The sequence below is a fragment of the Labrus bergylta genome, chromosome 6 (genome assembly GCF_963930695.1).
Source record: "Labrus bergylta chromosome 6, fLabBer1.1, whole genome shotgun sequence".
NCBI classification, from domain to species: Eukaryota; Metazoa; Chordata; class Actinopteri; order Labriformes; family Labridae; genus Labrus; species Labrus bergylta.
Genome location: NC_089200.1, coordinates 31732092 through 31750214, shown reverse-complemented (window position 1 = coordinate 31750214; position 18123 = coordinate 31732092). Strand labels below are relative to the sequence as shown.

General features: G+C 44.5%; 1 protein-coding gene across 2 annotated transcripts in view; it reads right to left on the bottom strand.

Moving 5' to 3' along the window:
• LOC109997906 (neurocan core protein) overlaps window positions 1-18123 on the bottom strand; it is a 109929-nt gene that overhangs the window by 24843 nt on the left and 66963 nt on the right. For both annotated transcript variants that reach the window (XM_020652567.2, XM_065956208.1), the window contains one exon: window positions 4791-4904. In XM_020652567.2, coding sequence (XP_020508223.2) covers window positions 4791-4904 — 114 coding nt within the window. The remainder of the gene's footprint in view (window positions 1-4790; window positions 4905-18123) is intronic.

Genomic DNA, 18123 nt, shown 5'->3' with positions numbered 1-18123 from the left:
ACACAACTACCTGCTCTACTGCCAAACTACACAACGACCTCCTCTACTGCCAAACTACGCAACTACATCCCTCCACCGAGTACTCCACCCCGACTGGTACCTTCATACCGGGCCGATGAAAGAAGTTACTTAAATCTACAGATGCATTGTTACTGTGTCTGCTGCCTGTCATGACACACCTCCATGCACAGGCTGCATCAGCCCCCGTGAATCCCGACCGTTACCAGTATGAACATATGACGATCGGATCACCAGTGAAATATACAGTTTCTCAAACCTTCAGGGAAAAATGGACAACACGCATCCTCTTTTCTGACACTCTTCCCACCCGCTCAGTAAACTCTAATGCATGTGTATGATAGAGATAGATAGATAGAGAGAGAGAGAGAGAGAGAGAGAGATGCAGATGATGGACAATCTAATGTTAGAAAGCTACAAAAGGTGAGAGCATAATCTGCTCTGGGATTATTAATGGTTATTATGAGTGCAGTGTTGATTAATGGCACATCCTTGTGTGGCTCTAACAGTCAGTAAAATATTAACAGAGTGCTGCATGAACGACTGATGTCAGTCAGAAGGTTCATTCTGTATAATCAGCTCATAGAGGTGTCTCTCCAGATTGATGCTGATGGAGGACGGACAGGCCGGCCATAGTGTGTGATGAGTTTAAGGTGAGGATGGCACAAACATCACAGCTTTCTGCTGAGTCACTGTTCCCACAGCAGCAGGTTAGTCAGAGAGAAGCATCACAGCTAATCTGGCAGACCTCATTCTGAACCTTCCTGTGAACTCTGAGAGCAGATGCTGAGTCACCTCCCTCTCGACAAACAAACACACAAAGAGGTGAATAAACATGTAAGAACAAGGAACTATGTTTAACAGGCACAAAATGCTACATTGCTCAGTGAACTGTGGCTTAACATGACTGTGACGAGGAGAGGCGCTTGGATTGTTGACCAATGGGATTTCAGCAGTTGGCATCTCTTGCTAAATGGACTGTGTGAAGGATGTTAAAGTCTCTGTTTCTGTCTGTCCCAGATTCACAGCCGTTGTGCTCTCTGGTCCTGGTTTCTGTAACACAGACTGTCATCAGTATAACCCGGGGTCCTCTGATAATGATGGTTAATGATTGTAGAGGACGTCCCTACCCTAGCCCATGTGTTTGTAAAGCTCTTCCTACATGCGCTATCAAACCCGATCTGAAACGTAGCAGCGTCACTCGTCTTCAACCTAAAACCAAAAACAGCACATATGACTCGGCTGTTTATCTCCCTCCACTCACTCCCAGTTACCGCTCACATCAAATCAGTGGAAGGGGAAAAGTATGTGTCTTTGTTTCTCTATTTTCTTGAGAACAAATGTGAATTTTGGATCTTTAATTGTAAGGACTAGTTGGGAAAGGGGGGATATTTGGGCAGTATCGGGTTACAGACACGACTTTAGGGTTAATGTTGGGATAAGGATTGAAGGTGAGAAGGCTAAAGTTACGGGCCGATGAAGGGATGATGTCACTGTTGTCTCTCACGTATAAAAACATGCTTGTGATCATTGAGCTGCAAGATCTGCAACCTCTCAGCTCGAAAGAAATGTAAAAGCATCACAATTTCATCCACAAAGAATCATCCCAGCGACTGTGCACACACACACAAACACACACACAAACACACACAGACACAAAGACACACACACACACACAGACACACACACCCTGAGTATGTGTTGAAAACTCCTACAGAGCAGCAGAGATGAGAGGCTTGGAAAGATGTGAGAGGTGCAGAGAGTGACAGCAGCGAGGTTGGGAACATGAGACAGAACAGAAGTGTCTTCAGGAGAGGAATAGCGAAGTTACAAATCTACTCACACACACAACACACACACATTATTTTGTCTTTAACACTAGAGACTACGAAGAGGAACAGGTCATAGAGTGAACGATGGATGAAAGACACTAAGGCTTTCTTGGTAAATTTTCCCTGTTCCCTTTTTTTAAACAGCAACAACAACACTGCTGGCCATCAAAATAATACAACTTTATGATAAAGGACCAATCAGTGAGATGAGTAGTGAGTGAAATGATAAAGGTACCTTACTATCTGATCATTAAGGAAACATGCTATGTTGAAGTGCTGGCTTCTCTGACAACAATGCAGCAGCCAGTATGTCCTCCTTCTAACTTTAGATTCTGCTCCTGAATGCTCTGGATTTGTTTGGACCAGAGAAGGTAGGCGCTTTAAAGACACCCCCCCCCCCCCCCCACACACACACAGCCGTTTTGGACGCCCCTCGGTTTGTCAGATATGAGAGCAGTTATCAGGTCAACAGGTGTTGCAGCGATGGAAGCGGTCAAGAGAAGTGGTTCAGATAGAAGTGATTGTACCCGACCTAAAAAGCCTCTGCATGTTTCTAATAAGCTCCACGAGCAGAAACGTGCTCAAACTAGGATCAATATTGGAGATGCTTTTGAAAAATGGAGAGAGGTTAGAACACAGAAAGGTTTACAGACCCATGCAGAGCTGGATAAACACTGAAGCTTCAGTGTCCACCACATGGTGACCTGTGTGAGCATTCACTCTAGAGAGGAGGCTGCTGCATTGTTGTCAGAGAAGCCAGCACTTCAACATAACATGTTTCCTTAATGTCTGATCATATTGTAAGCTCACTTTATCATTTCACTCACTACACATATCACTGATTGGACCTTTAAACTTTTACTCTGTGAGCGTGATTTTTTTCTGTCTGAAAGTTAAAAACCTCGAGCCGCTCAAAGCACGTTTAAAATGTCCTGCTTTTCCTCTCTCTATTGATTACTGGGCCCACAAACTCCCAGGTCTCTCTGAGCAGGGCAGTAAAAAGCAGAACCAGACACATAAAAAGACAGTTATTGAACGTCTACCCTCTTCTCATAGTCTAGGCCAAAGGTCAGCTGGCCAGACAGAAACGAGCCTGATTTGATGGAACTCAAAGCAGTTTAGAAACGTCCTCTCTTGTTCTCTCACTCGACCCCTAAAGATAAGTGTCCTTTGCTAAAATCCCACGCTCTCCTTTTCAGTCCCACCCTTTGTGTTTGTTTACAATCTTTACATTTTTATTCTATTTACGCTAAAGAGATGGCAACACCAAACATTTATCTAATTCTACTGTTTCCTTATTTATCAAAGCTCTTTATTTTGGGTTTTATATCATAGATTGTAAATATTACTGGACGGAGCCTGAGTGAGGTCACCCGTCTGTTCCTGCAGGAGTCCCATCGATGGTGGTCTCCATGCTGGAAATGCTGTCTCAGTCTAACTTTCAGTCAACCTAACGACAGGCTGAGAGCTGGAGCTGAGGCAGGTTTTAAACCTCCTGACAAACTGTTACACCACGCCCACCTGTCAATCAGGTCAGCTACACGCCTCATTGTGAATAACTCTTATCCTTCATCAAATCAAAACTGATGAGTCATCAAAACATTCACCCCCCCGTACAGTGTGTGTCCATCAAGACATGAGCTAATCACACCTATTTGTTTTTTTGAACCAGGCTGTAAACATGTTAATCTCTGCTGTAAAAACAGGCTTTTTAGAATGGGTGTGTATGTGACTTCCTGTGCTTCTGCAGCCAGCCTCTAGTGGACACTCCAGGAACTGCAGGATTATACACTTCAGCATCAGCTTCATTTTTCAACACCGGAGGTTGCTGCTTGGTTTTAAATTCAAATTCACACTTAAAATGTGTAACTTTGTAGTCAAATCCTAAAAATCTAAAAATGAACATTCAGCCATTTGGAAAAATATCAGCTGAAAGATAAAAAGTGCCTCATTTGTGACATAAAGGGCATACTCATATGAATTATTTAAAACATTTCTCTTCTTCGTTGGTGTGCCAGAAGCAGTTTCTTCTCTCAATGTTTCAAATCTTATGTACAATGAAGTAAGTTAAGAAGCATTTTCATGCAGATGTAAATGAACAAGAGTTTACAGCTTTTTAGAGATTGACCCAAATGTTCGGCTCCAATGTTCTGCAGCAGCTGTTGGTTTCCTCAGTGTGGTTTTGTTCGACATGTCGTCCATGTTTTCAAGTAGTGTAACGTGCAGTTTGTGAACAGCCTCCTTCTCGGGCCTCCTCTCGGGGGAGTTCTCCTAATGAGACACACTACAGGGTGGACACAGGTGTTCTATATAAACCATTCAATCAGAGCTTTTCCCTCTTCCTCATCCTCCTCCAGCTCCTTCATCCTCCCGCCTTCACGTGTCCTCTGACATGTAAACATCTTCATTAACTCCCTCTCTCCTTAAACGCCCTAAAACATTCATATCCAGGCCGAGGGTGACAAGCGTTCAAGTTGTTCTCGAACCGTTTGGACTAAAAGCACAAACAGGGTCTCCTTTGAAAAGCTAACAATCTGTCGGTTCAGAATGTGTTGAAATTCTTACATTAAATCTTTAAAACATGCAAATTGCAGCTGATATGATGCAGGACTTTATCACAGAGTGTCCTCTGTCTGCTTTTAAGGATCCAGATGGGCTGATTGAATCTCTACATTGTGGTCTTCAAACATCACCTATAGTCTTTTTGCATCTCGTCCTTCTCCTTGGCCCTTTCTTTCCCTTCTCTATCTTCATAATCACACCTCCACCTTCACTTCACCTTCTTCTCCCATCCCTCTCTTTCTTCTTCTGCTGGTTTTCCTCTTCCCAATCTCCTCATACTGTCTGAACCATTCCTCCTCATCTCCTCTCTCTCCCCCTCTCTCTCCCCCCTTCTCTCTTCCCTTCTTCCACCCCTCAGAGTTTCCCTCCGAGCATTACCTCTCTCACAGGTCGCTCCTCCGTAGCTGGGCAGACAAAGACAGACAAAGGAGTTGATCTCATCGATGCAGGTTCCTCCATTCTGGCATGGATTAGACTGGCAGTCATCGACGTCTAGAGGGAGAGAGACGGGGGGGGGGGGGGAGAGAGAAAGAGAGAGGGAGAGTCAGATTAGATACAAAACACACATACACACTTTACACACATGAAGAGCACTTTAAAAATAGTTCATTTTTAAGCTACCTGCCACCGCGTGCGACTGAACAAACCCCTGAGAGATCAAACTGTTGGAGAGATTAGAGATGTTTCTAAGAAAGTTGTAATTAAAGCCGACTGATTGAACTTCATGAGTGAGCGGTTTCGGGATGCACCAAAGAGCATTATGCTAATTGTTATATGTTTGCCGGTGTGCTGTCAGACCTGAGCTGCAGGAGGCGGGGAGAGTGATGAGTGGGATGAAAGGTAAAAAAGAGTGAGAGGAAAGACTTCAGGGAGACAGAGAGAGAGTTTGTTGGGCGAGTCTGCATCATCAACAACAACAACGAAATAATGCTCCTGCCAACTGTGAGGCTGCTACACAAACTGTATGCAAATCCATTTTAATATTCACAACTGACCAAAATAATGAAGCCTTTTGGGCAGAGCTTACAAACTCACAGAGGATACAAACATACAAACACACATTAGCAGAGGGGGGCATTGTTCCATTTGTATAGCTGTGAGAGACGACAAACTAAAGTCTTCATGTCTCTGAGCTGCTCGACCACACAAAGTCTTGTTTTTCTGATGACGAGGTAACACAGAAACCAACCCGGACTTCCCCCTCACCAACAAAGTTTTCCAGATCTTCCTCCTGGGGGATTCTGAGGCGTTCCAAGTCCAGACAGGATATATAATCCCTCTAGTGCACGCTGGGTCTGCCTCCAGGAGGATCCTAATCAAGATGCTCGAACCACCTCCACTCCTCCTTTCAATGTGAGAGTGTGCAGGAGAGAGAGAGAGAGAGAGAGAGACACAGAGAGAGAGAGACAGAGAGAGAGAGAGAGAGAGAGAGAGAGACAGAGAGAGAGAGAGAGAGAGAGACAGAGAGACAGAGAGACAGAGAGACAGAGAGACAGAGAGAGAGACAGAGAGAGAGAGAGCGAGAGAGAGAGAGACAGAGAGAGAGAGAGACAGAGAGACAGAGAGAGAGAGAGACAGAGAGAGAGACAGAGAGACAGAGAGAGAGAGAGACAGAGAGAGAGAGAAAGAGAGAGAGAGAGACAGAGAGACAGACAGAGAGAGAGAGAGAGAGAGAAAGAGAGAGAGAGAGAGAGGGTCTCCTTTCAATGTGAAGGAGTAGCAGCTCTACTCCAAGCCCCCCCCTGAATATCTGAGCTCCTCACCCAATCTTGAATTTTAATTTACAAAAAACGTTTTTTAAGGGACTCAAGGACACTTGACATCAGAAAACACAAACAACACGTTTAACTCCATAAGTCCATAAGCAGGGTTGAACAGGTGGATGGGCTGCCAAGCTGAAGTCTCTGCCCCCCGAAAGTCTGCAGGTTTTTGTGGGGGATGGAGGGCAACCCAGTGTCCGAGGATCAGAGATTCCTAGTCGGCATTTGGGGGTGGAGAAGGTCAGAAAGGTACTGGGGGGGAAAGGGCCGTGCTGAGATTTGTAGGTGAGGAGGAGGATTTTGTGATGCAGGACTTGACCGGCAGCCAGTGAAGACTGAATAATTTCAGCTGCTTGTATCCGCGACCTTTTTCTTAGGATCACTACCCAAAGCTCCTGACCACAGGAGAGGGTTGGAACGAAGATCGACCTTTCAGGCTCCCTCTTCAGCAAGACGGTCCGGCAAAACGCCCACATTACTGCGGACACTGAGCCAATCCACCTGTCAGTCTCAGGGTCCATCTGACCCTTGCTGAGATACTTACACTCCTTCACTTGGGACAAAAACATAACGTACAAGTAGACCACCTGACTTATCTTTCAATGTTTCCTTTGAAGTATTTCTACTAAAAAAAAAAAAGTTCATGACATTACCCAAAGAAATCATAAAAACCCCCGTATCCCAGGAAGAACCTATCTGGTGCCTCGTCTTCTTTTATGATTATCTATGATGGATTTTAGACACTGAATAAAACTCTCCCTGGACACTCTGAAACGACAGATGAGCAGTTTTCAGAACAGCTGTCCAAAAGCAAAGAGAGGAGCTCCTGGAGATTAATCTGAGCGAGCATCTGGTTTCATTCAACACTGAAGCTCTGAGGTGAGGGATGAAGGAAGATTAGAAGCTCTGGGGTTAATAAAGTTCAGCTCTGAACATCCGCCTTTAGAGCGCCCGCTGTGGGAAGGTGAACATGGAGGTACCAGACGTGTGTTAGCACAAAGGAGTCAATGTTTCTCTCCCTGCAGGACAAATACTACGTCAAGTTCTTTGACTTTATAGTCTGGCATTGTGTGATTGGTTCATCAGATTGGTACCTCGTGGCAGACATTGGTCGAAGTTTTTACAATTGTTCCTTTTTCAGAGAACCTGAGTTATTAATTTCTGTCAGGACCTGATTGTTGTACAGGTGAGATTTTGTTTCTACTTGGCTTTTTCCAGCCTGTCACATCTCCTACGGTGCCATTTGGTCAGCTGCGGGGTGGTCAGCTGGAAGCCGCTGTTCACTGATGTTTCGCCCCCTAAGCCAGTACATCTCCCGGCGGGGGGGGGGGGGGGGACGGTGACTTGTTGGGGACGTCTCCCCGTCACCCCCTGCAGCTGCCTCTATCTATCCGCAGCCGACCTAAAGACAATTTCAACCAAAATCGGAAAAAGGGGATCTGGAGGAAATCAACAACCCTGACGTAAATGACGCAAGTGATAGCTGGGCTACAACAAAAACAACTTTAATCCACCATCAGCTGTGTGTGCTGTGGGTTCAGGGGAACGATGAGACGGAGCTTCATAATGTCCTGATCCTTCCGGTTTGGGCTCCTCGCCCAGATCGTGGTGTGACGCGTACCGTCAAAATAGGGCCCTTAACATTCATGATTGATTTCCTGAATGGTGTTTACCAGATGTGTGTGTGTGTGTGTGTGTGTGTGTGTGTGTGACCACTGTGTGTTCCTGTGTGTGTGTACTCTCCTCACCTCGACTCCAACAGAGCGATGAGCGTAAGCCTTCCCACTCAAACTACACTCCATGTCCACTCTGCTAAACCGGCTTCATGTGTGTGTGTGTGTGTGTGTGTGTGTGTGTGTGTGTGTGTGTGTGTGTGTGTGTGTGTGTGTGTGTGTGTGTGTGTGTGTGTGTGTGTGTAGCTCGCTCTCTGGCTCTCTCCCCAGTACAACAAAGCGTCCCGGGCAGCAGCTGGGTCTCTGGGGAGCAGAGCTCCACTTATCTGCTGGCACAGAGACGGATGGAGGGACAAACAGGTGCAGCACAGTGTCACTGCTGGGTGAAGCAAACACACTGCAGGTCCACTATGAGCCAGTCTGAGAGCTCACATCTTTACTGTTATACAGTAAACAATACTATATAAATAATAGTAAACTTTGTCCACATCTCTGTCTGTGTGTGTGTGTGTCCAGTTTGAGGACAGACGATGAGGACTTGGAAACGTAATGATAGGAGGAGGATGGTGAGAGAGCAGCCAGACAAAGCGGGGGTGGTGCTGCTTGACAGGATATCTGGAAACTCACTGCAAGAATGTGTCGAAACCAGAGTATGAATAATTGATAAGGAGATGGAGAGAGAGAGAGAGAGAGAGAGAGAGAGAGAGAGAGAGAGAGAGGGCTCCCAAGCAGAGCCCTCAGACAGAAACCCAATCAGAATAAACCAGATTATTAAAAAACAAAAAGAAAACTATTTAACACATTCGACAGAATCAACCAAAAAACAAAGCAAATGAGAATGTTATCTGGCCCTAAATAGAGATTACACAGTGGCAGAATATCTGAGCACTGTGACTGATCCAAAGCTGAGGAAATCTTTGACCACGTACAGACTCAGTGAACATGGCCTCGCCATCGAGAGAGGACGCCACCGACAGACCTGGCTCCCCAAAGAGGACAGAGTCTGCACCCACTGCACCCAGCATGAGGTGGAGACAGAGCTCTGTCCTCTGTATCAGGACATCAGAGACATCACAAACACACACAAAGGACAACAAACTGGTGTACCTGCTGGGTGAGGTACAACAGTGTGCAAACACTGCAGCACGTTATGTGAACTGCTGCGACCAGAAGAGAGCATCCAACAGCTCCAAACCCCCGTGAACAAAACATCCCTGCACTAATTCCATCTGTAAATAACTGAACGACACACACACCACAGAGCTGTACATACACACACCACAGAGCTGTACATACACACACCACCTAGTCTTTAAAAGATCATCTCTTTAAATCTTAATATCTTTATTTTATATTTCTGTAAGTCATCTGTAGTCATCTGTAAATATTTTGAAAAGCTAAATGAAATTATTATTATTAATATTATTTATTTATTTTATTTTTTCTTATATTTAAAAAAAATAAAAAATAAACATAAACCTGCACAGCTCTTAGTTAAATATTTAATCTTTGGTTTTCTTTATTTGTACGTAATTTTGTGTTCTATTTTAACTTAAATTTTAGCAATGTTAACGTATGTTTTCCATGCTAATAAAGCCCTTTGAATTTGAATTGAATTGAATTGAGAGAGCCAACTTAAATCAGGTGGGAAAAGACCTCAGCCTTTTCCACATTTCTTTTTTGGGAATATTTGTCCGTTCAGTAGGTCAGATTAATTTCTGTCGCCCAGCCCAAATCAACTTCATATCCAAACCCCGTCCCCTTAATGACTGCAACACCTCAGGAGGGTCTTTAACTTCTTAACAACACTGAGAGTGATGCTTTCGATCCTCACCACAGCCACAGTGTTTCATGGTCATGAAATCTTTATTTAGGAAGGCCAATGAGTCCAGCAGAGACAGAGAGAGAGAGGGGGAGAGGGGGAGAGAGAGAAGAGAGAGAGAGAGAGAGAGAGAGGGAGAGAGAGAGAAGAGAGAGAGAGAGAGGAGAGAGAGAGAAGAGAGAGTGAGAGAGAAAGAGAGGGGGGGGGAGAGAGAGAAGAGAGTGTGAGAGAGGGGGGAGAGAGAGAAGCGAGAGAGTGCGGCGTGCGGCGTGCTGTGTCGGTTCCATCATGTGATAAAAAGCCCTGTGCTGATGGAGCAGAATCCTCACTAGTACGTGGCTGATTGTCCTGAAGATTGAAGAAGTGTTCACTGTAAAGAGCTGTTCAGACAGGACGCTGCGCTCGCTGCAGGTTAGGGCGCAGAGCAGGAGGGGAGCGCACACGAGCAAAAAGCAACGGCACGTTTCTAGGTGACCCAAACGATAGTCAGGAAATCATCGACTGCACAGTTTATTCAGGGTTCCCACTCTTTTCCAGAGATCATTTTCCAGGACTTTTCCAGGACATTTTCAGTGATGATCGAGCTGGTATGACAGTCCGTGATCGTGCAACACCAATATTATGTGTAGTCTTTAACAAGGTTATTCACACCCACTGTGAGGTACCGCTTCAAAGGTTAAACATTTAATATCATGTTATAGTCAATTTTTTACCCTTAACGCAGTATTGCATTTGAAGAGACAATGCTAGCAAAGTAAAAGGACCATTAGCCAGTTTTCGGCCCGTGTTTGACTCATACATCATTCCATGTGCATATGAACACATTTTTTCACACATGACGCGGCTATCTTTTCCAATCTGCAGTTTATAAATATTGCCAATTGGCATTTATCAAATGTATGAAATAGTTGTATTTCACTCTTACTTTTGGCAGGCACAAAGTAATAGCAGAACACAGCCCTGGAAGTGAGACAGCAGCTAGGTTAACAAGAAAGACCGACTAGAGAGGAAGCTTCAGTGGAAGTTAGCATGTCACCAATAACGTTAGCTAACTACTGTTAATGTGCTGACCTCAAACAGAGGAGAAAACACAAGTATACCTGAAAGTTGTTGCCACAATTTACTCCATCCTCTCATCTAAATTGTAAATAAATATCCACTTTTCACGAGGGGGAGGCGGAGCCATTACATTATCTATAGACTTCCATTCAACCTGTGTTGTGTATTATGTAACAAATAGATACTTTTATTAACGTGTGGCGGTAAAAATGTCCAACCCTGTAGGAGAGTGTTGGAATAATTTTCTAGGACATTTCACTTTTTCTCTTATTTTCCAGGTGTTTTCCAGTAATGGAAAATTAGTCAACTGTTTTCCAGGGTTTCCAGGTTTTCCAGGATGAGTGGGAACACTGTTTATTTGTCAGCGTCCACTCTGACCTTTCTCCTGCTGAGGAGGAGGGGAAAAGCAGAGAAGAAGAAGAGGGCGTGGCTTCATGAGATCCTTGGAGTTCCGACAGGATGTGGAGAGTTTAGGCTCGCCAAGGAGCTGCAGCTCTATAACGAGCGCCACATGAACACGCCAAAAGAGGGACGCGGTTTATTGTGATCTGATGTTCACTCCTATTGGACGCACCAAGGTGACGTTACAGAGCGCTGCGCCCAAGTTGAACTTCTTTTAACTTCTGCGCAGCACGCAAGCTAGGTGGGCGCAGAAACGCTTTGTGCGACATATAAGAGTGTAAGAGAACCTGAGAGGATGTGGAGGAGGTCGTTGGAGCACTTACAGGAACTCTCGTGTGGTAGGGGTCAAAGTGGAAAGGAAGTGTGGAGGCCTGAAGGCGTTTTGTACTCGTACTGTACCTTTTCTTTCCTGGAGGATTACCGACACACTCATTGGTCGAGATCTGTGGATGAACTAGAAGCTGCTTCAGACACTTATGAGGACAGGAAACAGTTAATTAGATCAGATCTGTTAAACGCCTTTCCATCTGTAGAAGTCACAGAGACTGTTTGTACTTGACGACTTAATCAGACAGCTCGGCTAACCGCTGAGTGATCACATTAAATCATACCATCGAATCTACCCTACTGTGATTGGCTGAATCGAAGGGAGACGTCTGATTGGCTACAGACAATTCCCACGGCAGGGGGAGTCCGAGACACAGGCAGTCCAAGAACCAAGACCAGAGCATTTAGACATTTAGGGGTCGAGACGATTATCTCTGAAAGTTCATCACAAGATTTAACAAAATAAAACTACTCTAATAATGTTCACAATCACAATCAATAATTCTCCACACTGTGTGTGTTTTTTTTTAAATAAGAACTGTCCTCTGTCTTTCAACAAGTGAAAGTGTTTATAGTATATGCCTAGTATTTTTTTTATCTCTATTGTCATTTCTTGCTTTATTTAATTAATGTAAATATGTTTTATTTTTTTACTTTTTGCTATTTTTACTAATTATACTACTGTTTTAGAGCTGCTATAACAAAGAAATTTCCCCCAATGGGAGATCAATAAAGTTTATCTTTATCTTTATCTTATCTTTACAAATGACTTGAAGTTATTTGTAGTTTTATAAAGAGACGTTTTCTTTCTAATCACAGTAAAAACAGTGAGTCCTCGCAGTCTGAGACCGAGACGAGACCGGGATCTCAAGTACTACAACACTACTTTGGATCCTGGACGCCATAGAGAGAGAGAGAAAGAAAGTCGTCCATTTTGAATGTTAAGATTACAGAATGGTATGCAGCGAGGTCGTTTTTTGTCATCAACATAATGAATGCTTGAAAAGAACTCTGAGGACGTCAGCCCTGCATCCAACCTTCAGACTCTATTCTTCAGACATTTAACATTTGAGGAGCCAGAGTTCTGTTTTCTGTAAATGTGTCGGACATAATTGTGTGGGGGGAAATAAGAGAATAACCTCGTCAGACTGGAGCTTCATTAAGAGGATGAAAAAGATGGCAACAATGAAGACCGTTAAAAAGACAAAAAAAAAAAAAAGTTGGAGAGAGAGAGAACTCAACTTCCTGCCGTCGAGGAAGGAGAGAAGAAGGGCACACGTCTACAGTGTTTCTGTGAATACTGTGTGTCACAATGTGATGACAGAATGAAATCTCATCACGCTCGAGTAAAAGACACGTTTGTCTTCAGAGAGCAGAATAAAAAAAAACGCCTTTTTCTCTCTGTCCACTGAATGTCAGACGAGCAGATCAAACTGCAGTCTGATCAATTACGCCGATAACCTTTGAACCGCTAAATGTCACCAGAGACTTCCCGCTGGACAGAGAGGTACAGAGGGCATGGAGGGACAATATTAATGCCACACGGGAGGAATTTAAACACATGCAAGCATACTACTGATTAGTGAGACGCACATGCTGACAGACGCTGTAGAGGACACACACCGGGTGTTAAGTGTTCTTCTGCTTCTTACTCCTAACTGCCTCCCAATCACAGTGGACTTCATGCCAGTATAAAAGCATGTGACGTCTTTGAAATGGAAATGTTTGTCACACAAAGGTTCTGGCTGAAAGGCTCTTTGTGCGTGTCATCTTTTATTGTGAAAGACCCTGGATGATGGACTTCCTTTAGCTTGCTGAGGGACACTGACACTTCCTGCCCTTCTACAAAAGATGGCTACCTTTCTATAGATCCTCCACCCCTCAGTGTGTGTCGGGTTGTGTTAGTAATGCTTGAGTGTGTAGCAGCAGCATCCCTGAGTATCAGTATGAACATCATGTTTGAATATGAACGGAGCTGCAAAGTGGTTAGCTCTGTTACCTCTCTGTGAGGAGGTTCCTGGTTTGAATCCCCGTCTGACAGGAGTCTCTCTGTGTGGAGGTTCCTGGTTTGAATCCCCGTCTGACAGGAGTCTCTCTGTGAGGAGGTTCCTGGTTTGAATCCCCGTCTGACAGGAGTCTCTCTGTGTGGAGGTTCCTGGTTTGAATACCCGTCTGACAGGAGTCTCTCTGTGTGGAGGTTCCTGGTTTGAATCCCTGTCCTTCAGGAGTCTCTCTGTGTGGAGGTTCCTGGTTTGAATCCCTGTCCTTCAGGAGTCTCTCTGTGAGGAGGTTCCTGGTTTGAATCCTCGTCCTTCAGGATTCTCTCTGTGAGGAGGTTCCTGGTTTGAATCCCCGTCTGACAGGAGTCTCTCTGTGTGGAGGTTCCTGGTTTGAATCCTCGTCTGACAGGAGTCTCTCTGTGAGGAGGTTCCTGGTTTGAATCCCCGTCCTTCAGGAGTCTCTCTGTGTGGAGGTTCCTGGTTTGAATCCCCGTCCTTCAGGAGTCTCTCTGTGTGGAGGTTCCTGGTTTGATTCCCTGTCCTTAAGGAGTCTCTCTGTGAGGAGTCTACATGTTATCCATGTGTGGGTTCTCTCCTGGTACTCCGTCTTCCTCCCACAGTCCAAAGACATGCTGGTTAGGTTAACTGGTGACTCTAAATTGTCTGTAGGTGTGAATGTGAGAGTGGCTGGTTGTCTGTCTCTATATGTCAGCCCTGTGATTGGCTGGTGAAAAGTCCAGGGTGTAACCCCATCTCTCGCCTAATGTCTGTTGTTACTCCTGTGTGTTGACTCAGCACTTTGTGTGTATTTGCAGAATAGATTTTAACAAGTGTGAACTTAAGCCGAGTCCACACGTAGGTGGGTTATTTTAAAAACAAACGTTTGGGGTGCTGGTGGAGCAGTGGCGGTGTGCGCGCCCCATGTGTGGAGGCTATGGTCTTCCGAGCGGGCAGCCCGGGTTCGGGTCCGGCCTGTAGCTCCTTTCCCGCACGTCGTTGCGCGCTCTCTCTCCCTGATTTCCGACTCCATCGACTCTCCTATCTGTACAATAAAGGCCCAAAAATAAATCTTTGGAACAGAAAAAAAACAAAAACAAAAAAAAACAAAGGTTTTCATCCTCCGTGTTAAAGAAATAATCCCGTCCACACATGCTCAGTTCACAAAAACATCTTTGTCCACATGATAACATAAAAAACATGGTGTTTTTACTTCTCCCCATTCCTCTACAATGACCATTTCATTTTCAAAGAAGTCCAACCTTTGTTTCCTTTGTCTTCTTCCTCCAGTTGTTTTGGACTTTTTGTCTGGTTTTGTACCCGGCTCTGTCAGAGAAAGTTCTCTTTGTGTTCAGACTTTGTGACACACCTGCTTCCACTTTTCTGTGTGTGTATGCAGCCACTAAAACCTGCAGCGTGGCGTGAGGCTCGGATCCCGGGTAGAAATGAAACTGAAGAAGGTTAGCGTACTGTCTTGATCCTTTTGATGATCGTTGACCTCTTTCAGAAAACAAACATCATCTCCTCTGCTCTGTCTGAGCGTCCAGGTGAGGCTGCTGGAGAACCAATGAGCTGCAGGGAGGGAGGAAGTGGAAGCAGTGAAGCCGAGCTGTCAGTGTTGTCACAGAGAGAAAGTGGAGACAGTATGTTGGACGGTGCTCACTCTCCCACCAATGGCTCTCTTTGTTATCTGTTGTGGAAGGAGAGTTCACCTCAGCACGGTGATGAGCGTGGAGGTCAGAGCACAGGTACCGCGCTGTGTTCTACAACATGAACCTCTGTGTGTGTGCTCCTATGATGACCTGCTGAGGGTTGAAGGTTGAAAACATGTCTGCTCCTCCTCCGTCTTCTGTTTGTCTTTATTGAAGGAGACGTCAGTGAACTTAAAAAGCCACTTTCACTCGGTCTCAATGTAAAGTCTTTTAAAGGGATACTTCACCCGTTGAAACATAAATCTGTATTGACATTGGGTCATATATGTAGTAGAAATGTGAAATACATTTTGAAGTTGGTGCCTTCTTGGCCGAGAAAAGACAGAAAGTGTCTTTTTGGCTTATGTGGATGAAAGACACCAAATCCCAGAATGCACAGCACCGCAGGCCACTCCCACTAAGGTCAGGTTTACAGACATATTTACTTCAACACATAAGGCCGTTTCCTCAACTGATTCCGAGATTTCGTCCAGAAAGAATTGGTATCTTGGAAATTTGAAAACACATGATGATCACTAACATATAGAGCTGAAAAGACAAATATTTGTGTCCCACAGAAATATTACCCGAATTTCCCGATCTCCTCAGCTCATAATAAGTGTTTTAGGATCTTTAAGCTGATGGTTTTTGGTTTCCAGGCGTATCAGCAGAATCTCTCAGACCCCGACTGTACTCCCTTTCCCGACGCAAACAGCAGATGAAGTGAGTGACCAGCAGGGACGGTGGAGCATTGAGCTGCTGGAAAGCACACGGACTGGGGGCTTTACATCCTGTCCCTTCAGCAGGTTTAACTCATACAGGGCTTTCCTGTTTGTACGAGGATTTCTGCCTTCTCAGGAGATTAATTTCTTCTGCTATCTCAGGAAAAAAAGATGTTGGAGCAGCCCAGCAGGGAAAGTTTAAGGGCTTACTTTAACAGGTACTTACTTTAAGCTTTTCACATTAAAAACCTTCAACATTTTTTGCACTTACAGATTCTCTGGCTCCTAACTTGCTTCTTACATTACAAGCTGAAGTTAAATCAGCCAATCTCTGTTTCTGTTTCCCTGTAGCTTTAACCTGATTGGTTCTACTGTCTGTCTTTGGCTGAGCTCTCTTTAAAAGAAGATAAATCCAAAACAAGCCTTATTTGAGTTCTCTCCCCTTTGAGGGGGGCGAGTTCATGGAGTGACAAACATGATGAGATCGAAGGCTGCAGCTGCTGCAGCTTCAGGAAGGCGGGTCATCCAGTACTGTGAAGACTTGTGTAAATCAGTGTACTTCTAGTGATGAAAGATACAACAGAAGACTCAAAGTACTTCTTTTTCTTTTTCGATTCACTGATTTTTTGACATTTTCAAAATCCAAAACAAAAAACACCATCCAGAATTTACATTTTTAGACACTTCAAATCCATTATCACCCCTTTACCTCAGTATACTGAGACCCCAACCAGAGACCAATCACAGCGCAGCGTGGTACACTGAGACCCAAACCAGAGACCAATTACAGCGCAGCAGAGACCGAACCAGAGACCAATCACAGCGCAGTGTGGTACACTGAGACCGAAACCAGAGACCAATCGCAACGCAGCAGAGACCGAAACCAGAGACCAATCACAGCGCAGCATGGTTCACCGAGTCCCAAACCAGAGACCAATCACAGCGAAGCATGGTACACCAAGTCCTAAACCAGAGACCAATCACAGGTACGCATGGTACGCATTTATCACTTGAAGGGTTTGATGAGTTGTCCCTGAGATATGTTTCTGATCTTGTGGATATTTATTCACCCTTCCACAGTCAGACTTTGATGTTTGCCTTATTTCCTGTTTTCTTGATCTTCCTTTCATAAGTGTCTCTCTCTTCTCTTCCTCATTTCTCTTGATCTTTCTTGTGTGGACGTTGCACTTAGAAATAAAAATAGCTGTTTTTAAAGTAGCTCCCCTGATGGGAGAGTGACAGGCTATTCTTAGTCTCTAGTCTCTATTTCTGTCATGATATAAAAACATTAAGAGAACTTTTAGATAACAAATCTGAGATATATTCCTGCAGTCAGAATAACATCATCAGTTATGTTGAAATTATTTAAGGATCCGATTGTTTGATCTATAAATGTTTATCTGTAAAGAGATGGACCGTAAACCAAACAAAGAGCATCTAATAAATGTTAAAGGCCAGCCCTGCTCAGAACAGGCTGTTTCTGTGTCTGTACCTTTAAATATGTAAATTAGCTGTGTCTGACCACGCCCCCTCTCTGGAAGGGCTTGGGTGTCTTGGTCTTTCTCGCTCCATGTCCTATTGTTTACGGTGAGAAGGCAGACTCAGAGGTTCAGAACAAACACCTAGCTGTGGGAGTGTCACCCACCTGGGAGAGGGGCTACTGCCCTTTGTGATGTCATGAAGGGAAAATCTCCAAACGGCCTGTTTGAGCACACATTTTCTGAAAAGTGGAGCAGAGAAAAGACGGAGAGGATGGACTTTTCTCATCATCGGAGGGTTTGTAGACAGACTAGAGACACATATTAGAGTTAGAGAAACATGGAGAAGTGGATTCTGTATGAAATGTGACCTTTAAGAAATTTGCATTTTAGAGACAGTGTTGCTGAAGCCTGGATACGGAGTTAATCTTCTCAATCATCTCCGTCTTTCATGCATTCTTGTCGGCGGCCGGTGAAGCTTCTGAGAGTGTCTATCTTACTAACGACACATGAGAGAGGCAAACAGGTTTGACAGGCAGGACATGATGATTGGAGGAGTTTGATGTGGACATCACACAGTGAGCATGTCATAACAAACATGGAGGATCACAGAGACACAGATCATCAGTCAGAGAGAGACAGAGACAAGGTATTCTACATGTAGTTGCTGAAGCAGTCGAATGTAAAACACTTCATTCATGATGTGGAGCTGTCAAAGTGACAACGTCAAGTAAACAGGTCCTATGCAGCAGGTCTGTATCTGTTGTATGTTGGTTAAAA